Genomic DNA, 25701 nt, shown 5'->3' with positions numbered 1-25701 from the left:
CCCTATGGTATTACTTTATATAAAAATCAACATCACCAGAGAAAGTTGTAGAAAGTAAGAAAAGACCATACAATTCTTATTCAAAATGGTAATGTCAGAAGTATGTGTTCCACTCCCTATAAATATATCCCTTTTGAATTATATTTCCTTTAAATATTGTAAAACCTACAAAGATGATTATAATAATGTACTTCATATATAAATTAGTTTGTAGATCTAAAATGCTTGTTTTTGGATGCTTCCTAGGAGTGTCAAGAGAACAACATGTTTTAACTATATTCTGTGAGTCCCTAGGTACCTGAAATATAATAGAGTGACTTAACTCAGTTTAATTTTACCATATGCAGTATCAAACAAATTTGCTGATTTCTTATGGAAATTACTTTCACAACAATAAATGTTAGTGTGAAGTGTAAATATTTAGCAACTTCTAAATGACCTGGGGAGAAGACAATAGAAAGTATTTTCATACCTGCTTTATGGCGGTTACTGTTATCACAAAGAATAATGGAAGTCCACTGGTAATTGGACTGGTAGGTGTATCAATCATAAGCTAGATTTACAACAACAAAAAGAACCGAGTATTATATTTTTATATTGTACACGTCACACTATTAACATCTAAAATCTCGTATTTATTGGGAATTCTGAGAACACTATATAAAGTGTATATGATTGTCCAGAGTAAAAAATAATCATGCATGTAGTTTAGTTCACAGTTTCACCAAATTCATTTTGTTGGCCATTATATGAAGTGAGCAGAATATCTAAATCTATTGCATATCCACAAATATTGCTAGAGTGAACTCAGTCACTTCACCTTTTAACACAGCGTACATAAGGTCTTCCTCCTCAGTATTTGTTAGAAGCAGACCTACAGCTGCTCAGAATCTCATTTTACATTTCTTTGCCCATCCTGGTAAATGCTGAAAAGTCTGTCAGCAATTTTAACCCTAGAATTTGGAATAATTTCATCACTTAAGAAAAGAGAATAAGGAATAGGGCTAGGAAAAGGATTTTTTTTTTCTACAGGGATTTTGTTACATCTACAGAGCCTGCCAGAGGGGTACAGCTTAGAAAACGATGCTGTAATTATGATCTAAATCATACAACTGAGGTTTCAACAAATTGGGGAAGTAATTTTTGCAGTAAATATGTTTGGTTAGTTAAAACATGGACCCAATGGTTTATTAATGTTCCTTTACCCTGGATAGGCCAATCAAATTTGTTTTATTCCACAGACCAGCTGAATTCCTGACCTTAGCTAGTAATTTCACAAATGCATGTGATGTGGACATGGTTAGTATAAATTTCTCACTTTTCCAAGAAAACCAAGCTGATGTTCTATTGATAAAAACTCAGAAGTTTCTTCTCTGTTCATGAAAGAAAGCAATTTCTTTAAAATATAAGTGTTTCTTCAAGCTTTAAAGTGACTACTTAACAAGTTTTTTTTTTCACTGGAATTCCAGGTTCTATGAGAGTAAAGTTCAGAGTTTATACAAAAACCCAATGCCACACTGAAAGATACTGCTCGTGTATTATCAGAAGAAAATAACCCCTTTAAAAGAAAATGGCAATCACTATTTTTAAATCTTGACTTATACTCAAATTTTATAAGCTATTCTCTTGATACTTTGACATTAGAGAAAAAAAAGCACAATGTGAAAATTAAGAAACTATCAAAGAGTTTATCATGAATAGACTTAAGAAAATGGTTCCCATAATAAAAATCTATATTCATGAGGATTCTTAAAATTAGAAAAAATTTTTAAATAAAAGTAAAATTTAAATTCAAAACAAAGGAAAAGTCAAAGAAATATTTACTTGGACAAAGATCATTCCGTAGGCAGAAATGTGCCAAAAACATGTGCTATATAAGTCAAAATATTTATGTTCTGATGCAGAGCAAGTGAAATGTAAAATTGGCTTTGATTATAATTATCAGCACCATAGCACATCAGTAATGAAACAATATAAAATTAATCTTAAAATTCACAAGCTATTTTTTAGAAATCTGCATGTGGTTTAAATAACTACATTCACTGATTACAATGGGGAAGCTATGCAGGAAAAAACTGATCCCATAGTCAAATGATTTAGAATGCAATATAACTTTTCCCTAAAGATAGAAGTCATTATATAAACTTAATCCATTGAATGATAAAGCTTACCTGAACCAAAAATATAATAAGAAAATAAAAGTTTGCCACTCTTCTGAATTGTTCAAATAAATTTTTTGGAACAAAATTCCACACAGTATACTAAAAAAACAGAGAGAGAAGGATAAATTAACATTTAAAATAATATATACGATATCAATGTAATAATAAGGAAAGCAAAATAAGATTTATGAAATCCTTAGACAAATTTATGTAACTCTTGATGCTATAAAAACTATCTCGTTTTTAAGAGTTTCAGAACTTTTTTCTATTCTTTTTTTTCTTATACTATTTATTGGCAATTTTAGTGTAATTTAAAAAGATGAGATAAATTGGAATCTACCAATTTTGTTATTAAATTCTTGATTTTTTAGAAGTTGGAGAAGGCAAATCTAAAACAACATTTAATAATTTATTTTGGTCTTTGGTTACACAAAACTAAGTGTAAAAATAAACAAGAGCTGATAAAAATGTTGATTCCAGATACAATTTATTTTCCGTTTTATTTAGCTCAGTATCAGAAGCAAAGGAAATGGTATAACTATTTTATTATTCTTTGTTAAGTACAAAATATGGAAAAATAACCAAGAATGTGAAAAAGATTAAAAAACACTTTACATAAGTGGTGGTATAACCACCAAGACAATCTCATAAAGGACACGAAAATCTGTCACAATGTCAATTTTTAAAGTAAGACTGTCACTAAATGACCTTGGACTAATCTCTCTGCACCCTACTTTGTGCCTCTATAAAATGAAGACAATAATAGCTCTATTTTATAGGGTTGTTATAAGGCTTAAATAAGCTAATATATTTATGATGCACTTAGGACAGAAACTGGCTCATACTAATTGCCATGTGTCTGTTATATTATTAATCAGCATATAAACCTATAATGCTATATTATAAGGGTAATAATATGCCAAACATTATAGCACTGTTACTTCACCCTATATACTCTTCTCAGTAGAATTTAAGATCCCTGAGGCTAGGGACATTGTTTCATTTACTGCTCAATCTCCAGCACTTACCACTACTACTCAGCACATAGGCGGAGATCAAAACTTTAGAAGAATAGATGAATAAATAAATAAATACATACATACATACATTAGGTAGAAATGAATTTTTTCAGATGATTATTCGGATGTCAGGCAAATGAAGCCTTAGTGGTTACTGATCCTATTCAAAATTTCTAAAGAGGCAGTTTACTTAATTTTCTCTGGTGTAATGTAAGATGGTTCTAATTTCTGAATTTTCTTACTTCAAAAATTCACTTCTTAATCAGCTGAGATCTGAAATGTCCTTCCCCACATAAACAATTAGGGTTAAGTTCCCACGAAAGCCCACAACAGTCTCTATGACCCAAGGATATATAAATAGTACGATACCTAACAACATTTCTTTCAGGTCAAATTATAATTTCGTTCTAATCTGATACCTGAAACACATTTTCTTGTGGTAGTGGTAGCACTAGTGGCTCCAGAATCTGGGACTGGGGACTATGTTCAGGGCTCTGGAGAGAAGAGAGGTAGATGCTTTCCAGTCACTGCTCAATGTGTATCTCTGAGATGGTAACTTTGGGTCATATCATCCTCAGGTGATCTTAACTGGAGTCCCTTAGTTACCAAATTAAATGTGTAAAACTTTTTAAGAATCAAGTTGGCAATGTCCTAACTTCACATCAATCTTTTAAAATCATAACAAAATGTATTTTTGTCTTCCAAAATCTTGAAAAGAACAATTACGTAAATTGGCAATAAGGTAACTGGTTTCAGGATATTTTCTTTGGCTAGTTCAATAATACACGGAAAAACTCAGAATAAATAAAAATTTCTTATGAAAACCAGCTTACAAATATTAGGAATTGTTTTTTCCAGGTTTTCTAAAATACAAAATACATTAATAGACTGAACAAGTCTATAGTCTGTGCTTATCCTATCATATGTAGAAGAGAAACTATAGGATAAATGTTAAATAATATAAAAATATTTTAAGAAAAATAATAATTATGCTTTAAAGTTATTTTATTATTATGTAATAATGGTCAATAAAATTAAATTAGAAGTATAACTTCTTTTTTAGCTATGTATATGACTATACAACTGATCTTTTTTCTTCAAGTTCTGATATTAGTAAGAAAACCAAATCATAATTATGAAATTACATCTTTCGTAAAGTTTAAATAAGGTAGTTACTATGGTAAATTAAACAAAGATGTATCATGCACCTACAATGTATCAGACTCTTGTGCTGTAAGAGGAACAAAGAAGCTTTCATATTAGAAGAAATTCAGAATAAATATCAATAACTATATTGAAAGGTAAAGTAAATGAAGGAATATACAAAGAATTAAAATGAAAAGCAGTCAGTGAGAGAAAAATTTAATGAGGAAGGTCATATTCAACATGGGCTTTAATAGGGCAACATTCAACAGGCTGAAAATAGGGGGCAAAGAGAGGGAGACCATTTCAGGAAAAAAGGACAGCATGAACACAGGCAGAGAAGAGCAAAGTTCATCGTGACTTTGTGGGACAGAAAATAATACAGTCCAGAAGAGTTTAAGGAAATAAAAAGGGAGCAGAAAGGTAGTACAAAGGGCATTTTTTTAAAAGCCTCATTTATGGTCAAGAAAAAAATGGACATTGTATATAAATACCCACATTCCTGAATCTGTGGTCAAGAACATGAATTTTCTATTTCCATAAAAACATGAAATTTATAACCTCTGCAAAAAATATAATCTATATTTAAAAAGAAGTGGTTAATCACATGAAATCACAGCAAAGGCACAGTAGTAGGGAAGTTCAACATGGGTTTATGGAATAGCAGGTAATCTGGTTTGGCAGGGATGTGAGAAATTACTAGTAGAATAAATAAGGGAATAATGAGAGAGACAGTCCTTATATGCTTTTAAGAAAGCAATGTTTATTTAAATATCTATATTTTTAAAACTGTGGTCAAAAACATGAACCGTAATACTGCTGCATATAAATACGATCATATAAAGATATTTAATCTCTCAAATTTTCCAGGACACTCAGCTTTCAATACTGGCAGAGGACTAAAGTGGTCCTGTTACTCACAGCAGATGAGATTACAAAAACTAGATTTTAAAATGGATCCTGGAAAGTATCCAAAATTTAGATAGAAACTAGAAGAGAGTTTAATTTTTAAAAAGTGCAAATGAAAGGAATATGAATATGAATTGTAAACTATGGCTTCTTAACCTGGAGACACTATCCAACTCTCACAGCTATGGCAGCAAACAGTAGGAAGAAAAATTATACCCTTATCACAAAATATGACAGATTTGAATTCAGGGCTGGAAAACTAGATGGAAATTTAAGGGGAAGAAAATATTGGTAGTGAAAGAACCAGGCAAGGAAAATGACAAAAATTCAGAATGTAAACTATCCAAACCCAGGATGATAGCTAAACTCTACACCAAAAAGGAGTGAACTACTGATATATGCAACAACAAAGATCAATCTCAAGATTACTGTTAACATGACTATATTTATGTGATATTCTAGAAAAGGTGAAACTATAGTCATAGAAAACAGATCAGTGGTTGCTAGTGCTAGAGATGAGGAGGAGGGGAACTGGCTGCTAACTTTTTACTTCTGGATATACTCTTTATCTTGGTTGTGGTGGTCCCATGATGCTATACATTTGTCAAAACTCATCAAATTGCACACTTAAAATTGGTGAAATTTTACTATATATAAATTATACACAAAGTTAAAAAAAAAACTTAAAATTTTCAAGGACTTTTATTTCTTGCATGATTTACTAACAACTGTGTCATTAATCTAAAGCTCTTCTATTACCCTAGATTCTAACATTTGCCCTTCCTGCCCCCTGCTTTAGAACCACTGTCCAAAATGACAGATCTCACTAATGGGTATGTTGCATCTGTAAATAATGTGAAGGATGAGAAAAGGGGCAGAACAAAGAAACCACTGACCTAAGACAATACTCTTGGGAAAGAGGAGATCAGGATGACAGAGATACAATTAGTTACTCTGGAAGGCAGAGAAGGAGCAGTACAAAGACGCTTCTTAAAGTGGTCTATCAAACAATAGCAATGATCTAAGGAAAACTTTACTCTTAGTCTGATTCACATCCTAACTGCACTTTCCAATAGGTAACCAGTAGTTGCATATGGCTCCTGACACTTAATCGAAAATAAATTAAGATTTAATTAAAAATTATGTTTTTCAGTGGCATTAGCCATATTATAAGGCCTAACTAGCCCTAAACAGCTACTGGTTATCATAGTAGCACAGAAAACGTTTCCTTCATCATAAGAAAAGTTTACTGGGACAGCATTAACCTGTAATCTTCAGTTTCAAAATAAACAAAGACATCTTAAAAATGTTATAGAAAAAAATGAAACAAGGAAGAATACGTGAGTGAAGCAGTACCTTGGTACTATATATGTAAATTTCTTGTTTACAGAAGAGTGATAAAATTAGAGGAAGTCAGGCTTTAAAGTCACACAGAACTGAGTTCAAACTCCAATCTTGTCATTTAGTGTGCAACCCTGGGTAAATTATTTCCCAACACTTTAATTAAAGACACAAATATAAAATGAGTATAACACTTTGTAAAAGCGATCCCAGAGTTGCTATATGAATTAAATGGTATGAGATGTACCTAACATAGTACCTGGCACACCGTATAAATATTTAGTTCCTCAGTTTAATTGCAACTAGGGATAATTTTTGGCATGTTAGTTACCTGGTATTAGCAACTGGCAACTCCTTTTATTTTACAGTTCACAATTTTGGGTAAGATCTATTTACCAAACACCATTTCCTTGAATTTTTAAGGATATAAATGTATACTGGAATAAATAAATTACTTTTCAAAACAAAATGGAACATATCTATAGTTTTAATAAGTGTTAATCCTTACCTTAGATGAAATGATCCGGTTATCTATAAATTTCTGAGGTGTGTAAAGGCCATTCTGAGGAAACCTGTTGGCTATGTAAATAGTTCTTGTGTCACTTTGATGTGGTGGGTCAAAACCCTAAGACCAAGCAAAAGAAAAATAATGACTAAGAAGGTTAGTTGTTATGATTTTTTATTGCTGGTTTTATTTAACTGACCAGATTGCACATATTATTACTGGCCTTGAACTGCATATAGGCTCAATCTAATTACTAGCAGAGTTAAGGCATATATATTTTTCTTTCCCAGGTAAACTAACATATTATCTTCAAATAAACACTTAGGTAATACCTCTGGTAATGAAAAATAATACATACTGTTAGAAATGCTACTGTAAGGGGGGAAAATCATGTAGAAGATCTACAGAAGCATTTGAGGACAGTATTTCTTTCCTTCCCTTTCATTCCTAGGGGTTCCTTGCCTTTCTCTTAAGATGGATTCCTACTCAGTGATGTGGAAATTCTGTGTACCTATAGCCTAATCAGCACCTACTACATCTGATGACAGAGGTTTATATTTTACTTCTTCCACACCCAGATCAACTTGGTTTCAAAGAACTTTGATCCCACAAGACTCACAATGCACTGGGTAGGGTCCTGCCCAGATTCACTCCACATAATCATCTCTTTGTGGTAGTCTTATTATCAATTGAATCCCTGAAATGTGGAGATGTAATTCTGGCCTCAAATTTAGGAAACCATTTCTCAAGGTACATTTATCAATGATCTCTAATGTAAAAGTTTTCACTGGGACAAGAATGCTGATACTTTATTCCCACAGTATTTTACTATTTTCCTAGGTGGCAAGTAAGTCTTCAATACTCTTTTGGCAGATCTTGGCAATCCTATGACAGGATGAAAGCAACCAACAAAAGCAAGACCTTTGTTTGTGGCTCTACTATTGCTACTAAGTTATGAAAAAGTTAACTAAAGCTGGTATTTGTAATTACAATGATCTACTTGTAGCCATTAAGGACTCTAATTTAGTAATCTACTAAGTAAGTAATGTGGCTGCCATTTGATGCTTGGCATCCTTGTAAAATTTCCATTAAGTACATACATACACAGATAGTGGAAATTCCCATATTACCTAGAGGTATATTTTGTTTAGCACATCAGAATATTAACAGTGCTATGTATAGATTTCAACTGCTGTCATTCTTGGTTTAAAAATTTTTATTCTGTGATCTTAGAAACAGCTACTACAAGACTGTGAAAATTAAATGCATTTGTATGCTCCATAAAAAAACCATGAAGTTTCATTTTATTTGCTTATGCTATTTATAGTGATGACCACATTTTGTGGATGTGAATGTGCCATTATGTGTCTGATTTCAAAATCAGTTTCTTCAAGGATAAAATATGGCATGCATATTTATCTTCTTCCTAAATTTTCCTTTAAACATTTCACAATTTTTCCCTATAATAACTTATGGAGGGGGGGAAAGGCAGGCCTCATAATCAGAGTTGGAACTTACTGCTCTACCTAGAATACTGCAATCACCTTAAAGATATGTGCTATTTATTCATTCAACAAATATGTATTGAGGTTAAGTACTATGCTAATCCATGTAGGATTATGTGATTTGTTAATTACTCAAGCAAATCATAATATGCCCTAACTCAACAAATAAATGAATAAAGAGTTTGCATGCTACTGCTATAGTCCATGCCTGTATTTCTCAAAGGGGGTTCACAGGAAGTTTGCCAATAAAGTTCATAAAGTTATATAAGAGGGACACACTGGTAACTGAAACATTAGACTACATGAAGCATATTTATTCCACATCCACTTTGAAACCATGTAAAAATAACAGTAAATTACATACCATGTATGTAAGCTTCTGGAATAAATTAAAGAAAAAAGAAAGTACATTTGTGGGTCTGAAAGAATATATAAATCTTTAGGAAGATGTCAAGACAATTGAGACTAAGAACCACTGATACAGAATTTTATTTTTTACTAAATTCCACCAAGACTGGAATTTATTACTAAGTACATCTAAAGTTAAGAAACAAAGTGAAAAACAAAGACTCCCCTACAATATGTATGTTATTTATATATGTTACTATTGCAACATCTCATTCATGACTTCCCAGGATGCAAACATCCTTCTCCATTCATCTCTACTGACTGTACCAGTAATCACATACTAAAGTTTGAAACTCCTTAGATTCCTACAATTATTTCAAGGGGATATATTGAAATGTTCCAAAAATAAAACCAATTTTAAACTGAATTTTAAGTGCAAAATCAGTATATTCCAAAATATAGTAATTTAACATTAGATAATTCCAAAAGGAGATTGAGGAGTTTTTCCTTAATTCCCAAAGATGCTACAAAATCCACCTATGTATTTTGAGTTTTTTTCAGTTGTAATTAATTCACATGATCTCATTCAATCATTTTATAATCAATGGCATGTATATATGTGTGGATGTTATTTTTTCCACAAAAACGGTTAAATTTTATATTTGTGACTACAGTATAAGTACACCTAGCTGTCCCTTATCGAAATCAAACCTCTAACTTCAGTTCATTAGCATCGCCTTCTCTGCAACAAATTAAGCCAGCCACAACTAAATAAAAGAATAACACTGTCCAAAAATAAAGAAAGTGACTTAGGGCAGGATCCATAAATGGACTTCAGGTCTGTGAATCTCTGAAACTGTATGCAGATTCACTTAACATGTGCATTTTTCCAATGAGAGTGAGCATAGGTTTCATCGGTTTCTCATGATGTAAAGAAGCTTAAAACCACTTATCTAAAGTCTTGCTTTTGTAATCAGTTCTCCATCTCAACATTGCAGATTTTAAAAACAACACAAGAGAATCTTTATGTTTCAATAACACCTCTACTCTTTAACAGGAGCCAAAACAAACATGTGACCAAAATTAAGTGTATAACTATACTGTTAGTGTGAAGTTCAAGTACAGTTTCACACTTTTCTAGCAAGCATTAATAGCAAGTCATGGCACTAAGAAAGAAATACAGTCTGAACTTCCTAATCACTTGGTCAAGGCTACATGCCAAGGTTGGCACACATCACATTTTCTGCTGTCATCTCAAACTACCCATTCACACCTTCAACCCCTTGATGCTAGCCTGCTCCTTTTTCCTCTGATTCACCTTGCCCTAGGGAAAGGAATTTAGATAGATTAATACTATTCTAGCCATCCTAATTTTATTTTAATTCCTGCTAAAAAGTAGGATACAAGCTTTGGAAACACACAACTGTAAATAATTTAAAAATAAAAAACTCTCATATTCTATAAAAGTATGAAATTCAAAACCTCTTTTCAGTCTGGATTTGTGAGCATACGTTAAATTCATAGGTATTTAAAAAGAAAAAGCAGGTAAGGTAGAAAAAAATCTCATGACGGCATCTTGGGAACAAACTGACAACACACAGGAATGGTTTTAAAAGAGATTCCTTTTGTAACCAAAAACTGATGAGATCTAGGGAAACCAAACCACTAAATAGCTTTATAATTTTTAGAAGTTGGTCTCTGGCACACAGCAGTACTTGGAAATGAATCACTACGTTTTACATTTTCATACCAAATATACCAGCCTCTCCGTAATCTTAAAATCCCAAAGATTTTAGGAAAATTACAAATATTACAAATAAAACGCTAACAATGGCTAAAACTGTAGTCCTATAATTAAAACTGTTACACTTCTTTACAATAACTAAGAAAATATCATCTTTAGAGTTCACAGTGATCAAAGTAAATCTGTGCTTCTTATTCTTATATGTGATCTATTCCCTCTAAAATATAAAGAAAAAGCTTCAAGACAAACCATATACCAAAAAACCCATCCAAACTCAAAAAAACCCAAAAAGCTGCAGAGTCAACACTGCACTACCACTGTTATTAAAATAAATGAACAAAAGCTTTAATCACATGCTTTATATGACAGAAAGTAATTTTTGTTGGCTGTATGCTCCAATGTACACAGGCACATGAAAATGGCCTAGTAAAAATATGATGATTCTGGGGAAGAATGATTTAGTGTATTTTACCAAATCTATAAACTTAATTGTGAATTATTATTTCCTGGACATAGACTTTAAATAAAATATACCTATATGAAGGTACTGTAAGGGCAAGATAATTTTACACTGTTAACAAAGGAAGGTGATAGAGAATAACTTAAAATACTTGTGATGTAAACAAACACAATAATTAAACATTTTTGTTTCCTGTTACATAATTTTCATTTTAGGACTTAAGGTTGTTCTCCATCTATCAAACCAGTCTGGGCTTCCAGGAAGTTGGCTTAAATGCAGGGGTAGGTTAGGACTGACTAACTACAGGATATAAAATTTAGAGTGACCTTTGACTCCAAAATTCTTAAATCATCTGTCAATGCTTTATTACAGGAAGCTCATCTCTGATAGATTATATTACTTCCCAAACTTGATTTTTCTGTGCCAACATTTACCTCCAGCAAAAGCCTCTTCATCCTTCAAGTTTCAGCTTAGGAGGTTCCTTCTCAATGGAGCTTTCCCTGACACTTCTTTTTCCCCAGAAACAAAGGAAGGCATTTGTTATTATGCCCAACAAACCTTTTATATACTCTCATTATAGATTTTATTACACAGATTAGTAATTACTCGTCTGTATATCCAGCTCCCCCTCCAGACTGTAAGATTTTTTTTTTAAGTTTATTTATTTATTTTGAGAGAAAGATTGTGCAAGCAGGGGAGGGGGAGAGAGAGAATCCCAAGCAGGCTCTGCACTGTCAGCATGGAGCCCGATGTGGGGCTTAAACTCAGGAACCAGTGAGATCATGACCTGAGCCAAAATCAACAGTCAGATGCTTAATTAGCTGAGCCACCCAGGTGTCCCCAGACTACAAGATCCTTAAAGATAGTATGTGCTAATTATTTAATGAATAATTACTGAAATTAATGAATAATTTACTGGATACAATAAATTCTGTAGTTTTGAGGTTCTAAGTTTAGTTTTTAAATATTTTTAACAATAACTTTTCTACCAAATTGAGTTTAAATTCAATGATATTTAAAAGAAAAAGGAAAAACTTTAAAAGTGATCCTGTAGAGTGAAACCCATCGTTACTAATGAAAGAGAGGCTAATAAGAAGCTTTTCATTCTGCTGTTCTTAGATTTATCTTATTCTCATCAAAACCATTTATTATAACTTTACAGTTGGTTGGGGTTCATTTCTGGATGTCAAAGAAACAAGTTCTATTAGGGATATGCAAATCAAAACCATGAGGTACCACTTAGCCACCCACTGGGATGGCTACTATCAAAACAAACCAAAACAAAATAATTAGTATTGGCAAGGATATGGAGACATTGGAATCCTTGTATACTGCCAGTGGAAATGTAAAGTGGTACAGCCTCTGTGGAAATATTATGGAGACTCTTCAAAAGAAGTAAACACAATGATCATATGATCCATCAATTCCACCTCTGGGTACATACAAAAAATGTAAAAGCAGAGACTTGAACAGATATTTGTACACAGATATATTGAATAATACGAGTATTATTCACAATAGCCAAAAGGTGGAAGCAACACAAATGTTCGTCGACAGATGAATGGATAAGCAAAATATGGTATATACACACAATGAGCTATTACTCAGCCTTAAAAAAGGAAATTCTGACACATGCTACAATATGGATATACCCGGAAGACATTATGCCAAGAACAAATGCTGTATGATTCTTTATGTAAGAGACAGCCAAATTCAGTTTGCCAGATGTTTAGTGAACAGGGGAACAGGGAGTCTGTGTTTAATGGGTACAAAGTTTCAGTTTTGGAAGATGAAAAAGTTCAGGAGATGGACGGTAGTGATATGCACAACAATGTGAATGTACTTAATGCCACAGAACAGTAAACTTGAAAATGGTTAAAATGGTAAATTTTATGTTACATATATTTTACCACAATTAAAAATATCAATTTTAGCCATTTGAAAATTTCCCATGGGTTTTCTGGATTAGAAGAGTCCTATTCGATCACAATTCAACCATAATATTTAATTTCTTTTGTTTGTCACGCTGGTGTTTTCCATGTATGGCAACAGAGACATTTATGATAAAAAAATAAATGTGTGAGGCTGTTTCAGTTTAGATCAAATTTAAAAATCACAAAGAACGCTAAATTTGATTTTATTTATTTATTTATTTATTTATTTATTTATTTATTTTTTGCTGTTGTTCTGCCTATCAGGTTGAACACTGGCTGGACAAGAAGTGAAACTGGTAAATCTTCTAACTGTGGTATCCAAATTAGAGGTAACTAAGTAAAAAATTTCTACCCAGTTTTTCAAATACTTTTGAACCTTTACCTTCTCCCCTCACAATCGTACACAGCAATGGCAATGAAGATGGTTTTGTAGGTCCTAATTAGAATAACAGAAGCAATGGATTACAACTCTGAGAAAGGCTAGAGACATGTAGTCAATCAAAAACCGTATCTTTTACACAGTATATACAAGGTTTAATATTTAAAAATACCAAGAACAAAGACACAACCACAAAATTCTAAATAATAGCATGAAAAAGCATCTTCAAGTCAAAGGACAGAGACAGAGGGTGAATACTATTTAGTTACTTTGGCAAAAACTGACACAAAAAGTCGGAAAAAAAAGTAGGGTGGAAGAAAGATACACAATTGCCTCATTAATTTTATATATAGAAACCTGATTTCAGAAATGCCAGAACCAAGAAACTGCTACCAAATAAACAACAAGAGCAGAAGCAACAATAAGAAAACCCAACAATCCTGTACTTCCTACCAGTCCCACTTTCCTTAATCTAGATAATTTACCTTTCACTTGCCATAATTACAAAAAATTTTAATATTGCTCAAAATCTGTAACACTCTTGCTCTTACACAGAATGAAAGCATATGCTGTCCCTGTTATCAGATAGATACAATGTAATACCAAGCATTAACATTTAGTAAATCAACCAAAATAATACTGTTACTGAAATAATGTTTCCGAATGACCATATACTTTTCTACTCATCTATTTTTTTCTGATTCACTGTTTAAGTGTGCTTCTTATTCTTACTCAAAGAACTATATGTAGTAGCTCTCTATTACTGCTAAAAGATTATATGACTCAAAGTCAAAACTCCTCTTGGGGAACGAGCCTAAGAAAAGGAAGGAAGACTTCTAGGAAGCATTTCAGAAGTAAGTATTGGTATTGATTTTCACAATGATTGGGGGAGGGTCTACTGACAATTAGTAGGTGGATGGACGGATGGGTGGGTGGGGCAGAGATATCAGACATTCTACAGCGCATTATAGAGTCCTGCCAACAAAGGAATGTCCCGTCAGACAACTTTCAAATGCCCTGCCTGATATCTGCACTGATAGAAAATCTCTTTAGAATAATATGAGTCTCTATTTAAAAAATACCTTGCATGGATTTATTAATTTTTCAAGAATGCAACTACCACATATACTGAAGGAAGATAATAGTTTGATTTGTCAGAACTTTGTAAACAGTTGGTTCACTGTTTCAGGAAATTATATCACCAAAGGAAATGTCACTGAATTTGAGTCACCAATACAGGCATACCCATTTTATTGCATTTTGTAGATACTGTGTTCTTCACAAATGGAGTTTGTGACAACCCTGTGTCAACAAGTCTGTTGGTACCATTCTTCCAACAGCACTTGCTTACTTCACATCTCTGTGTCACATTTTGGTAATTCTTGCACTATTTCAAACATCTTCATTATTGTTGTATTTGTTATAATGATCTGTGATCAGTGATCTTTGATGTTACTAGTGTAATTTTACGGGGCACCATGAACTCTACCTAAAGATGGCGAAGTTCATCAATAAATGCTATGTGTGCTCTGACTGCTTCATTCCCCATCTCTTTCTCTCCTTAGGCCTCCCTATTCCCTGAGACACAACAATATTGAAATTAATAACCCCACAAGGACCTCTAAGTGTTCAAGTGAAAGAAAGGGTCACATGTCTCTTACTTTAAATCAAATCTAGAAATGATTAAGCTTAGTGAAGGCATGTCAAAAGCTGATATGGGCCAAAAGCTAGGCCTCTTGTACCAGTTATTCAAGCTGTGAATGAAAAAAATTTTTTTTTCCTTTTTTCTTGAAGGAAATTAAAAGTGTTGCTCCAGTGAACACACCAATGATAAGAAAACAAAACAGCCTTATTTCTTACATGGAGAAAGTTTTAGAATGGCTTAGACAGAAAATCAAACCAGTTGTAACATTCCCTTCAACCAAAGCCTTAGCCAGAACAAGGCCCTCACCCTCTTTAATCCATGAAGACTGAGAGGAAAGGAAGCTGCAAAAGAATAGTCTGAACCTAGAGCAGATTGGTTCATGAGGTTTAGGGGGAAAAAGCCACCTCCGTAACACAAGTGTTCAAGATGAAGCAGCAAGTACTGATGTAGAAGCTGCAGGAAATTATCCAGAAGACAGAGCTAGGATAATTAATCATGGTGGCCACACTAAACAACAGATCTTCCATATAGACTAAACAGTCTTGTATTAGAAGAAAATGCCATCTAGGACTTTCATAGCTAGAGAGAAGAAGTCAATACCTGGCTTCAAAGTTTCAAAGGACAGGCTGACTCTCTTGTTAGTAGGGGGCTAATGCAGCTGTAGCCACTTTAAGTTGAAGCCAATATGCTAATTTACCATTCCAAAAATCCTAAGTCCTTTAAGAATTATGCTAAATCTACTCTGCCTGTGCTCTAGAAATAAAACAAGGCCTGGATGATGGCACATCTGTTTACAAAAATGGTTTATTGAATTTTTTTAAAGCCCACTGTTGAAACTTTACTGTTCAGACAAAAAGCTTTCTTATAAAATACTGCTGCTTATTGACAATGCAACTAGAGCTCTGATGGAGATGTACAACAAGATTGTTATTTTCATGTCTGCTAACACAACATCCATTCTGTAGCCCACAGATAAAGGAGTAATTTTGACCTTCAAGACAAATGCTGTTGGGAAAACTAGACAGCAACATGCAGAAGAATGAAACTGGACCACTTTCTTACACCATACACACACACACAAAATTCCAAATGGATTCAAGACCTAAATGTGAAACAGAAAACCAGCAAAATCCTAGAGGAGAACACAGGCAACAACCTCTTTGATATTGGCCATAGCAACTTCTTTCTAGACATGTCACTAGAGGCAAGGGAAACAAAAGCAAAAATGAACCCTGGGACTTGATCAGGATAAAAAGCTTCTGTACAGCAAACAATCAACAAAACTAAAAGACAATCTTTGGAATGGGAGATGATATTTGCAAGTGATGTATCTTATAAAGGGTTAGTATCCATAAACTATAAAGAACTTCTCAAACTCACCACTCCCAAAATAAATAATCCAGTTAAGAAATGGGCAGAAGACACGAATAGACATTTTTCCAAAGAAGACATCCAGATGGCCAACAGACACATGAAAAGATGCTCAACATGACTCATCATCAGGGAAATACAAATCAAAACCACAATGATATACCACCTCACACCTGTCAGAATGGCTAAAATTAACAACACAGGAAACAACAGATATTGGTGACGATGTGGAAAAAGGGGAATGCTATTACACTGTTGGTAGGAATGCAACCGGTATAGCGACTCTAGAAAACAGTATGGACATTCCTCAAAAAGTTAAAAAGTGTAACTACTCTATGACCTAGCAATTGCACTATGAGGTATTTACCCAAAGGATACAAAACTACTGATTAAATGCGGCACATGCACCCCGGTGTTTATAGCAGCACCATCAACAAACAACCAAACTACGGAAAGAGTGCTTCAATTGATGAGTGGATAAAGAAGATGTGGTATATATATACAATAGAGTATTACTCAGCCATCAAAAAGAATGAAATTGTGCTATTGCAATGGCATGGAGTTAGAGTGTATTATGCTAAGCAAAATAAAACACAGAAAGACAAATACCATATGATTTCACTCATATGTGGAATTTAAGAGACAAAGTGGATGAACATAGGGAATGGGGAAAAAGAGACAGACAGGGAAACAAACCATAAGAGACTCTTAACTATAGAGAACAAATAGGGTTGATGGAGAGAGGTGGGCAGGGGATGGGCTAAATGGGTGGTGGGCATTAAGGAGGGTACTTGTCGTGATGAGCACTTGGTGTTATATGTAAGTGATGAATCACTAAATTCTACACCTGAAACCAATTTTACCATATGTTAACTAAAATTGAAATAAAAACTTGAATCAGTGAGAAAAAAAAACTTTTCATAAAGCTATTGCTGCCATAGAGAGGGATTCCTCTGATGCATCTGAGAAAAGTAAACTGAAAACCTTCTGGAAAGAATTCACCATTCTGGATACCATTAAGAACATCTGTGATCCATGGGAAGAGGTCAAAATCTCAGTATTTGCAGGAGTTTGGAAGACATTGATTCCAACACTCCTGGATAACTTTGAGGGGTTTAAGATTTCAGTGGAGAAAACAACTGCAGACGAGGTGGAAATAGCAAGAAAACTAGATAGAATTAGAAAGTGAAGCCTGAAGATGTGGCTGGATTGCTGCAATCTTATGATAAAACTCTAATGGATGAGGAGTTGCTTCTAATGGATGAACAAAGAAAGTGGTTTCTTGAAAGAGAATCTACTCCTAGTGAAGATGCTGTGGAGACTGTTGAAATGACAACAAAGGATTTAGACTATTACATAAACGTAGTTGATAAAGCAGTGGCAGAGTTTGAGAGGATTGACTCCAATTTTGAAAGAAGTTTTAGTATGAGTAAAATGTCATCAAGCAGTATCACGTGCTACAGAGAAACTATACCTTCATGAAAGAAAGAGTCAACTGATGGAGCAAAGTTCCTTGATGCCTTATTTTAAGAAACTGGCACAGCCACCCTAACTTTTAGTAACCATCACCCTGATCAGTAAGCAGCCATCAGTATCCAGGCAAGACCCTCCACCAGGAAAAGATTATGACTTGCTGAAAGCTGACATTATGGTCAGCATTTTTTAGCAATAAAGTGTTTTTAAACTGAGGTATGTACATTGCTTTTTTAGACATAATAATGTTGCACATTTAATATAGTGTAAACATAAATTTTATATGCCCTAGGAAATCAAAAAATTCATTTGACTTGCTTTGTTGTGTTACTCACTTTATTGCATGCAGCGCTCTGGAACTGAACCCACAATATTTCCAAGGTATGCCTTGGAAGTATACACTATACTTTCAACAGTCTGCATTAGTGGCCATGGATTCACAATGATTATAATATCTGATCTTTATGTCTACTGAAGTTATGACTGCACACTTACCTTCTGAAATAGAAATTACTTAATATAACTGTATTTCTCTATTCTTCATGTAACAACTTCAGTTTTGATATTGATTTTTTTTTTAATAAATTTTTTTTTTCAACGTTTATTTATTTTTGGGACAGAGAGAGACAGAGCATGAACGGGGGAGGGGCAGAGAGAGAGGGAGACACAGAATCGGAAACAGGCTCCAGGCTCTGAGCCATCAGCCCAGAGCCTGACGCGGGGCTCGAACTCACTGACCGCGAGATCGTGACCTGGCTGAAGTCGGACGCTTAACCGACTGCGCCACCCAGGCGCCCCTTGATATTGATTTCTTAAAGAAGTTATTAGTGTAGGCAGGTTACAGATTTAAATTTTATCACTGGATAAGAAGGGATGTAGCATTCATAAAATATTTGTTAGGGTCTGACAGGGTTGAAAAGCAACTAGATACCTGGAAGACCAAAATATAAGTTACAAATACTCACTGTCTTGGGTCTATAACAGAATCCCTCAAGGAAGAAGCTGCTGCTTTTACCATAAGCAGTACTGCCAGTATTCAAACCAGGAAACCACAACAAATATTTTCAAGTATAGATTTAAACAAGCTAATGTATTAGGTAAAAAATTATAAAAACAACATAAAAATATATTGAAATTAAAGAACAGACATGCTGAGTGAATCCTATTTAGTTATTTAGGCAAGAACTGAAACAAAAAGTAGAAAACAGCAGGGTGGAAAAATGATAATTGTCTTATAAATTTTATGCACTGGGAACCTAAAAAACATGCTTCGGAAGAAAATAAAACATATATGTACAAGGTTAAACAAATAGGACCCAGCAAATCCTAAACTACTGGTACAAAAAATTGAAAATTAAACCTCAAGCAGAAAAATTATTATTTAGCAACATTGGGTCAAACTGACATAATTCTAAAAATGTATTTTTAAAAGACACAGACGACTATTTTCACTTCTTCCAGGAAGCAAGTAGTTCATTTACACTGCATAATGACTATTAAAATTGTACTGCTGATCTAGTTCTTGACTTCTACATGTAATGAAAAGAATTTCCTTTAGCAATCAATCAAAGGGTATTTACTGAGTACTTTCTACGTGCTTTGTAATAAGCTAAGGACTAGTGGTGATATAAAGAAATAGATGACTTAATCACTGCCCACCTGGAGTTGATAAAACTTCAGTGATTTAGGCCTTATTTACCTTACATATCACCTAATTTCCTATTTCCACTCACATATTTAAGATCAAACTACAATTATTTTCTCATTTCAATGTGGGACACCCAGCATAGATATTTAGAAAGCAACTGGATATTTTTGTTCAGATGTTAGGAAAGAGGGTTGGACTTGGGATAGGAACCCAGCAAGCATAAAGATGATAGTTAAAATCAAAGAATGTATAAGACTGCCTGTTATGAGTGCACAGTGGAAGAAGAGAAAAAGGGCAAGAGATGGAATTCTCAAGGCTATCATTTAAGATACATGTGGGAGAAAAGGAATAAGCAAAGGAGAAAGATCACCAGAGATAAGGAAAAGACAGGAGAGGTGTGGCAGAAACACAGGAAGAAGTTGCAAAAAAGAATTATTTCATATGCTGTAGAGAAAGATGAAAACTGAAAAAAAGAGTACCGAATTTAATAATTAGGAAATCACTGGTGACTTTGATCAACACAGTTTGAATAAAATTAAAAAGGCTATAATGGATTGATTAAATAGGGGTAAAGAAGAGAGTGGGGAAGTAGGGATAGTAATTACAGCTGAATCAAATAAAATATATGTATTTTTTAGTGTAAGCGAATCATATTTTTAGGTTTGAAATGAAGCACCTGGTAAAGAGGGAGAAAAATCAAGTTATGAGAAAGACAAAATTATTGAAGGATCAAAGAATCATTAAATGTAATGTGTTATGCCAGATGGAGTTTTGAAGCAGAAGAAAGAACACTGGTGAAAAACTAACATCTGAATAAAGTATAGTGTTTAACTAATAATAATGTATTAATATTAGTTCACAGTGTAACAAGTTTAACCTAGTAATGTAAAATATTAGTAAGAGAAACTGGGTGAAGGGAATATACACGAATTCTTTGTATTATCTTTCCAACTTCTCTGTAAATCTGAAACTATTCTAAGATAAAAAGTTTATTTTTTAAAAGTTAAAAAAATAGTCCTTAAAAACAAGCACATCTACAAACTGAAGCAAACACACACACACACACACACACACACACACACACACACACGGGCATTACATCGACCTAGTTTTTCTTATTTTGCATAGAGTAACTGAAAACTTTATCTCAATCTATGGGAAACATCATCATTAGGGAACTCAGGAGGGGAGACAGTATAAAGATTATCAAAACCATCTATGATTACTTAAGAATTTTGACTTTCAGGGGCACCTGGGTGACTCAGTCAGTTAAGTGTCCGACTTCAGCTCAGGTCATGATCTCAGGGTTCATGAGTTCAAGCCCTGCATTGGGCTCTATGCTGACAGCTCGAAGCATGGAGCCTGCTTCAGGTTCTGTCTCTCTCTCGCTCTCTCTCTCTCTCTGTCTGCACCCACCCCTCTAAGAATAAACATTTTAGGGGCATCTGGGTGGCTCGGTCAGTTAAGCCTCTGACTTCGGCTCAGGTCATGATCTCACAGTTCATGAGTTCGAGTCCCATGTTGGGCTCTGTGCTGACAGCTCAGAGCCTGGTGCTTGCTTCAGATTCTGTCTCCCTCTCTCTCTGCCCTTCCCCAGCTCATTCTCTCTCTCTCTCTCTCTCTCTCTCTCTCTCTCTCTCTCAAAAAAGAAACATTAAAAAAAATAGAATAAACATTAAAAAAAATTTTAAGAATTTTGACTTTCACTGTCCCCTAATAAATACCTAAGTTTTTAAATTTTTTTGTTTTGTTTTCAAATTCTGCAAATATATGCTGGAAAAAAGGTTGACAACACTAGCAGGTAAGCAATGTACCAATTTCCTTTAAAGTTGCATAAAGAATTGGAACCACAAAGGGCGGGAGGGGAGGAGTCTCCTGCATATCTAAGTTAGAGGCCTGTGCCTTCACATTTAAATTTCAACAGGAAAACACATTAGAGAACCATTTGCCAGTTTTTCAATAGTAAAGAATCAAGTCCACCCTTATACCTTTGTTAGCATTTTTCAAACTTGTATATTAAAGAGCACAGTGGAGAACTGAGATAAGCAAATATATCTATATTCCCTTTGTAGCTCAGGAGATAGAAGAGTGAAGAAACAATTTCCTATGTACATATGATTAAGATGAACTGACTACAACTACTTACACTTTATCTGCCAACTGACTCATTGCAAAGGACTCTTTCTTCAAAGCAAAATCTTAGAATACCAATAAGTAACACAAGTATTTACTGGAAAAGATGTGCTTGATACAATGTGAGGCACTGTACCAAATGTGAGTAAAGACATCTGAGCATTCTGAAATATCAAACTACTTAGTATGTCCTTTATTAAATTATCCTATTAATTTTTAAAAAATACAATTTATAAATATTATGAGCACTGACTATATGCTAGGTAGTATGCTTGGTACTGTGGAAATACCAAAATGAGAAGTCAGGGCCTCTGTTCTTTTTATTTATTTATTTTTTTCATGTTTATTTACTTTTGAGAGAGAGAGAGAGAGAGAGAGAGACAGAGTATGAGCAGGGGAGGTGCAGAAAGGGAGACACAGAATCCCAAGCAGTCTCCGGGCTCTGAGCTGTCAGCACAGAGCCCGATGCGGGGCTTGAACTCACAAGCTGTGATATCATGACCTGAGCCGAAGTCAGACAACCAACTGACTGAGCCACCCAGACACCCCAAGAGCCTCTGTTCTACATAAAACTTCATTTAGAAAAAATAAGGCCTCGGGGCGCCTGGGTGGCGCAGTCGGTTAAGCGTCCGACTTCAGCCAGGTCACGATCTCGCGGTCCGTGAGTTCGAGCCCCGCGTCGGGCTCTGGGCTGATGGCTCAGAGCCTGGAGCCTGTTTCCGACTCTGTGTCTCCCTCTCTCTCTGCCCGTCCCCCGTTCATGCTCTGTCTCTCTCTGTCCCAAAAATAAATAAACGTTGAAAAAAAAAAATTAAAAAAAAAAAAAAAAAAAAGAAAAAATAAGGCCTCTTAAACACACAAAAAAAGAAACAAAATATCAAGTAAAATGAGTAAAATTTTAACTGAAATAGCAGTAACTCCTTAGATGACTCACTTTTTTCCCTTTAGAAGATTATCAAATACATCCTTCTTAATAGAGTTAAATGTGACATAATTCCATTACAGGTGTAATGAGTTATTAATTAAAATGGACAACAATCCTATCTCTTTTCATCATTTCTAATATCTATTTCAACATCACAAACTTGTCAAACTTCAAAATAAATTTTTGATCTCGCCAGGTTCAAGACAAAAAGGAAATTAAAAACATGAAAACTGTAAAAAAAAAAAAAAAAACAAAACAAAAAAAAAAAACTTGCCATGCTGTTCAAAATCAATTTATATATATTGCATTTCATAGTAGATAACATTTTCAAGAGGATATACACTAAGGTACAAGCAAGTTCTAACAACTTCTGGTACCTAAAATATTGTGTCAACTTGAGAATGGCTATAGCTGAATAACTACAGGAACTCTCCACCACTTCTCTCCTCTTCCTCTACAAACCTGTCACTTGTGTCTCCAGAGTACCACTGTTGCCTAGAAATTTCTTCTCCTAACTCATTCCCTAGTGTTGCCTCACTCTTGAGCAGATTTAAGGTGGCAGGATTGGGAAAGAGAGATACAGGGAAAACTGCTGCTACTGCTAATTCTCTCCTACACTGCTAAACTCTCTGGAAAAACTCTCTAGGTTCAAGTCTTGCTGCTGATATTAGTTATTGGCCTTGGAAAAGTCCATACTGTGAGCTCTTCCCTTTGCTTCACAAAAGCAAAGATGTATAAAATACCTGTTTTTCTTCAATTAAGAAGACTTGGGCTGCCCAGGTGATTCAGTCAGTCAAGCATCCAACTTCAGCTCAGGTCATGATCTCCAGGTTCACAGGTTCAAGTCCTGCATCAGGCTCTGTGCTGACAGCTCTGAGCTTGGAGCCTGCTTCCAATTCTGTCTCCCTCTCTCTCTCTGCCCCTCCCCTACTTGTGCTCGGTCTCTCTCGAAAATAAAAACATTTAAAAATTAAAAAGAAAAGACTTAGCTAAGTTTAAAATAAGATAATCATTTCTGTAATCAGGGGTTGAGCCTTTGGGACTCCATGTCTAGAAACAGGCAGTCTGAAGTTCAAATCCTTTGACATGATAAGGATTAATAGCATCCCTTTGTATCTGGGTCCTAGAGTCAGGATCAACTTAAAGGAAGCTGAAAAAAACTTGTGTACCTTTAAATATGTATAAAACCTCCAAAGAGATAATAATATCTCTTTTTTTAAAAGAAAATATTATGAGAAAACCACACAGATATGCATCAAAAACAGACAAAACTGAAAGAGGTCCAATAAATATGGAAATTAAAAAATCACTTAAATTAAATATTCAGAAGACAGTATGAACTCTAGATTGGACACAGGTGTGAGAATTAGTGAACTGGAAGCTAGAACTAAGGTATTCACAGTGAAAGCAACACAGAAAATACATGAGAAATATGAAAAAGAAGTTTAAAAGCCATAGAAGACAGAGTAGTATCAAGCAAGAGTTCTAGACTGAGACTATTAGAGGCTGAGAAGCAGTATGTATGTATGTATGTATGTATGTATGTATGTATATGTGTATGTATGTATTTTTAATATAATTTATTGTCAAATTGGCTTACACACAACACCCAGTACTCATCCCAACAAGTGCCCTCCTCGATGCCCATCACCCACTTTCCCCTCTCCCCCACCCCTCATCAACCCTCTGTTTGTTCTCTGTATTTAAGAGTCTCTTATGGTTTGCCTCCCTCTCTGTCACTATTTTTCCCCTTCCCTTTTCCCATGGTCTTCTGTTAAGTTTCTCAAGATCTACATATGAGTGAAAACATATGATATCTATCTTTCTCTGACTGACTTATTTCACTTAGCATAATACCCTCCAGTTCCATCCATGTTACTGCAAATGGAATGATTTTATTCTTTGAGAAGCAATATTTAAAGAAAAAAAATAGCTGAAAAATTTTCTGAACCATATTAATAAGAGCCTTCAGCCTGAAAGCACACACAAGTGCAGAGTAGGAAAAACATGAAAAAATATTATAGATACAGCACAATAAAATTACAAAATATCAAGGACAAAGAGATAACCCTAAAATCCATGTAACACAGATTACTAACAAAGTAATGGCAATTAGATTAAAAACATACTTTATACCAGCAATTATAAATGTCAGAAAGCAATGGAATAAGTAGTATCTTCAATATTGAGTGAAAGTAAATGTTAATCTAGAATTCTGTACCTAAATTAGTGTTCAATAATAATTATGAAATAAAGACATAAAAACTGAAACAGATCGCCCCTACAAAAGAATGTATTTCATTAAAAATAAAAGTAAATCCAAAGGGAAGAGGTGGTATGCAAGAAACAATGGTAAGTAAAAGAAATCATTAAATTTTAGTAGAAAATAAAAATGAGTAACTGCTAAAAAGTTGGAAAATGTTTGAGTTTAAAAACAAGCAGAACTAGAACACACATTATGGGGGAAAATATTTGCAAATTATTTATTTGCTAAGGGTCTTGTATCTAGAGTAAAAAAAACTCTTAGAACTCAATTAAAAGTATTCTAATTTTATTCGAGAGAGAGAGAGAGAGAGAGAGAGCACGCACAAATGGGGGAGAGAGGCAGAGAGAGAAAGAATTTTAAGTAGGCTCAACTCAGTACAGAGCCCAATGTGGGGCTCGATCTTATGACCCTAGGATTATGACCTGGGCTGAAGTCAAGGGTCAGATGATCAACCAACTGAGCTACCCAGGGGCCCCCTTCAAAAATTTTTTAATGGACAAAAAGATTTGAATAGGCATTTCTCCAGAAAAGGTGCAAATGGCTAACAGGGACATGAGAAGATGTTTGAAATCATTAGTTATTAGCAAAATGTAAATCAAAACCACAATGAGGTATCATTCCCACCATGATGGCTATAATTAAAAAGACAAAACCAAGAGTTGACAAGGATATGAAGACACTGGAACACTTAAAAACCGCTGGTGGGAATGTAAAATGGTGCAGCCACTTTGGAAAATAGTTTGGCAATTCCTCACAAAGTTAAAAATAGAGTTACCATATGATCCAGTAAC

At 34.3% G+C, this 25701-nt stretch overlaps 1 protein-coding gene across 5 annotated transcripts in view; it reads right to left on the bottom strand.

Annotated features, from left to right (window-relative positions):
- The window catches only part of ATP11B (ATPase phospholipid transporting 11B (putative)), a 128311-nt gene that overhangs the window by 92055 nt on the left and 10555 nt on the right, over window positions 1-25701 (bottom strand). For all 5 annotated transcript variants that reach the window (XM_047099167.1, XM_047099168.1, XM_047099166.1 and 2 more), the window contains exons 2-4: window positions 7083-7199; window positions 2172-2261; window positions 473-553 (exon numbers count right to left, since the gene is read on the bottom strand). In XM_047099167.1, coding sequence (XP_046955123.1) covers window positions 473-553; window positions 2172-2261; window positions 7083-7199 — 288 coding nt within the window. The remainder of the gene's footprint in view (window positions 1-472; window positions 554-2171; window positions 2262-7082; window positions 7200-25701) is intronic.

The sequence above is a fragment of the Lynx rufus genome, unplaced genomic scaffold, assembly GCF_022079265.1.
Source record: "Lynx rufus isolate CCGP_SWC_20201006 ecotype Redwood Valley unplaced genomic scaffold, mLynRuf1.p SCAF_5, whole genome shotgun sequence".
Classification (NCBI taxonomy): domain Eukaryota; kingdom Metazoa; phylum Chordata; class Mammalia; order Carnivora; family Felidae; genus Lynx; species Lynx rufus.
This window is presented reverse-complemented; position numbering and strand designations above follow the sequence as displayed.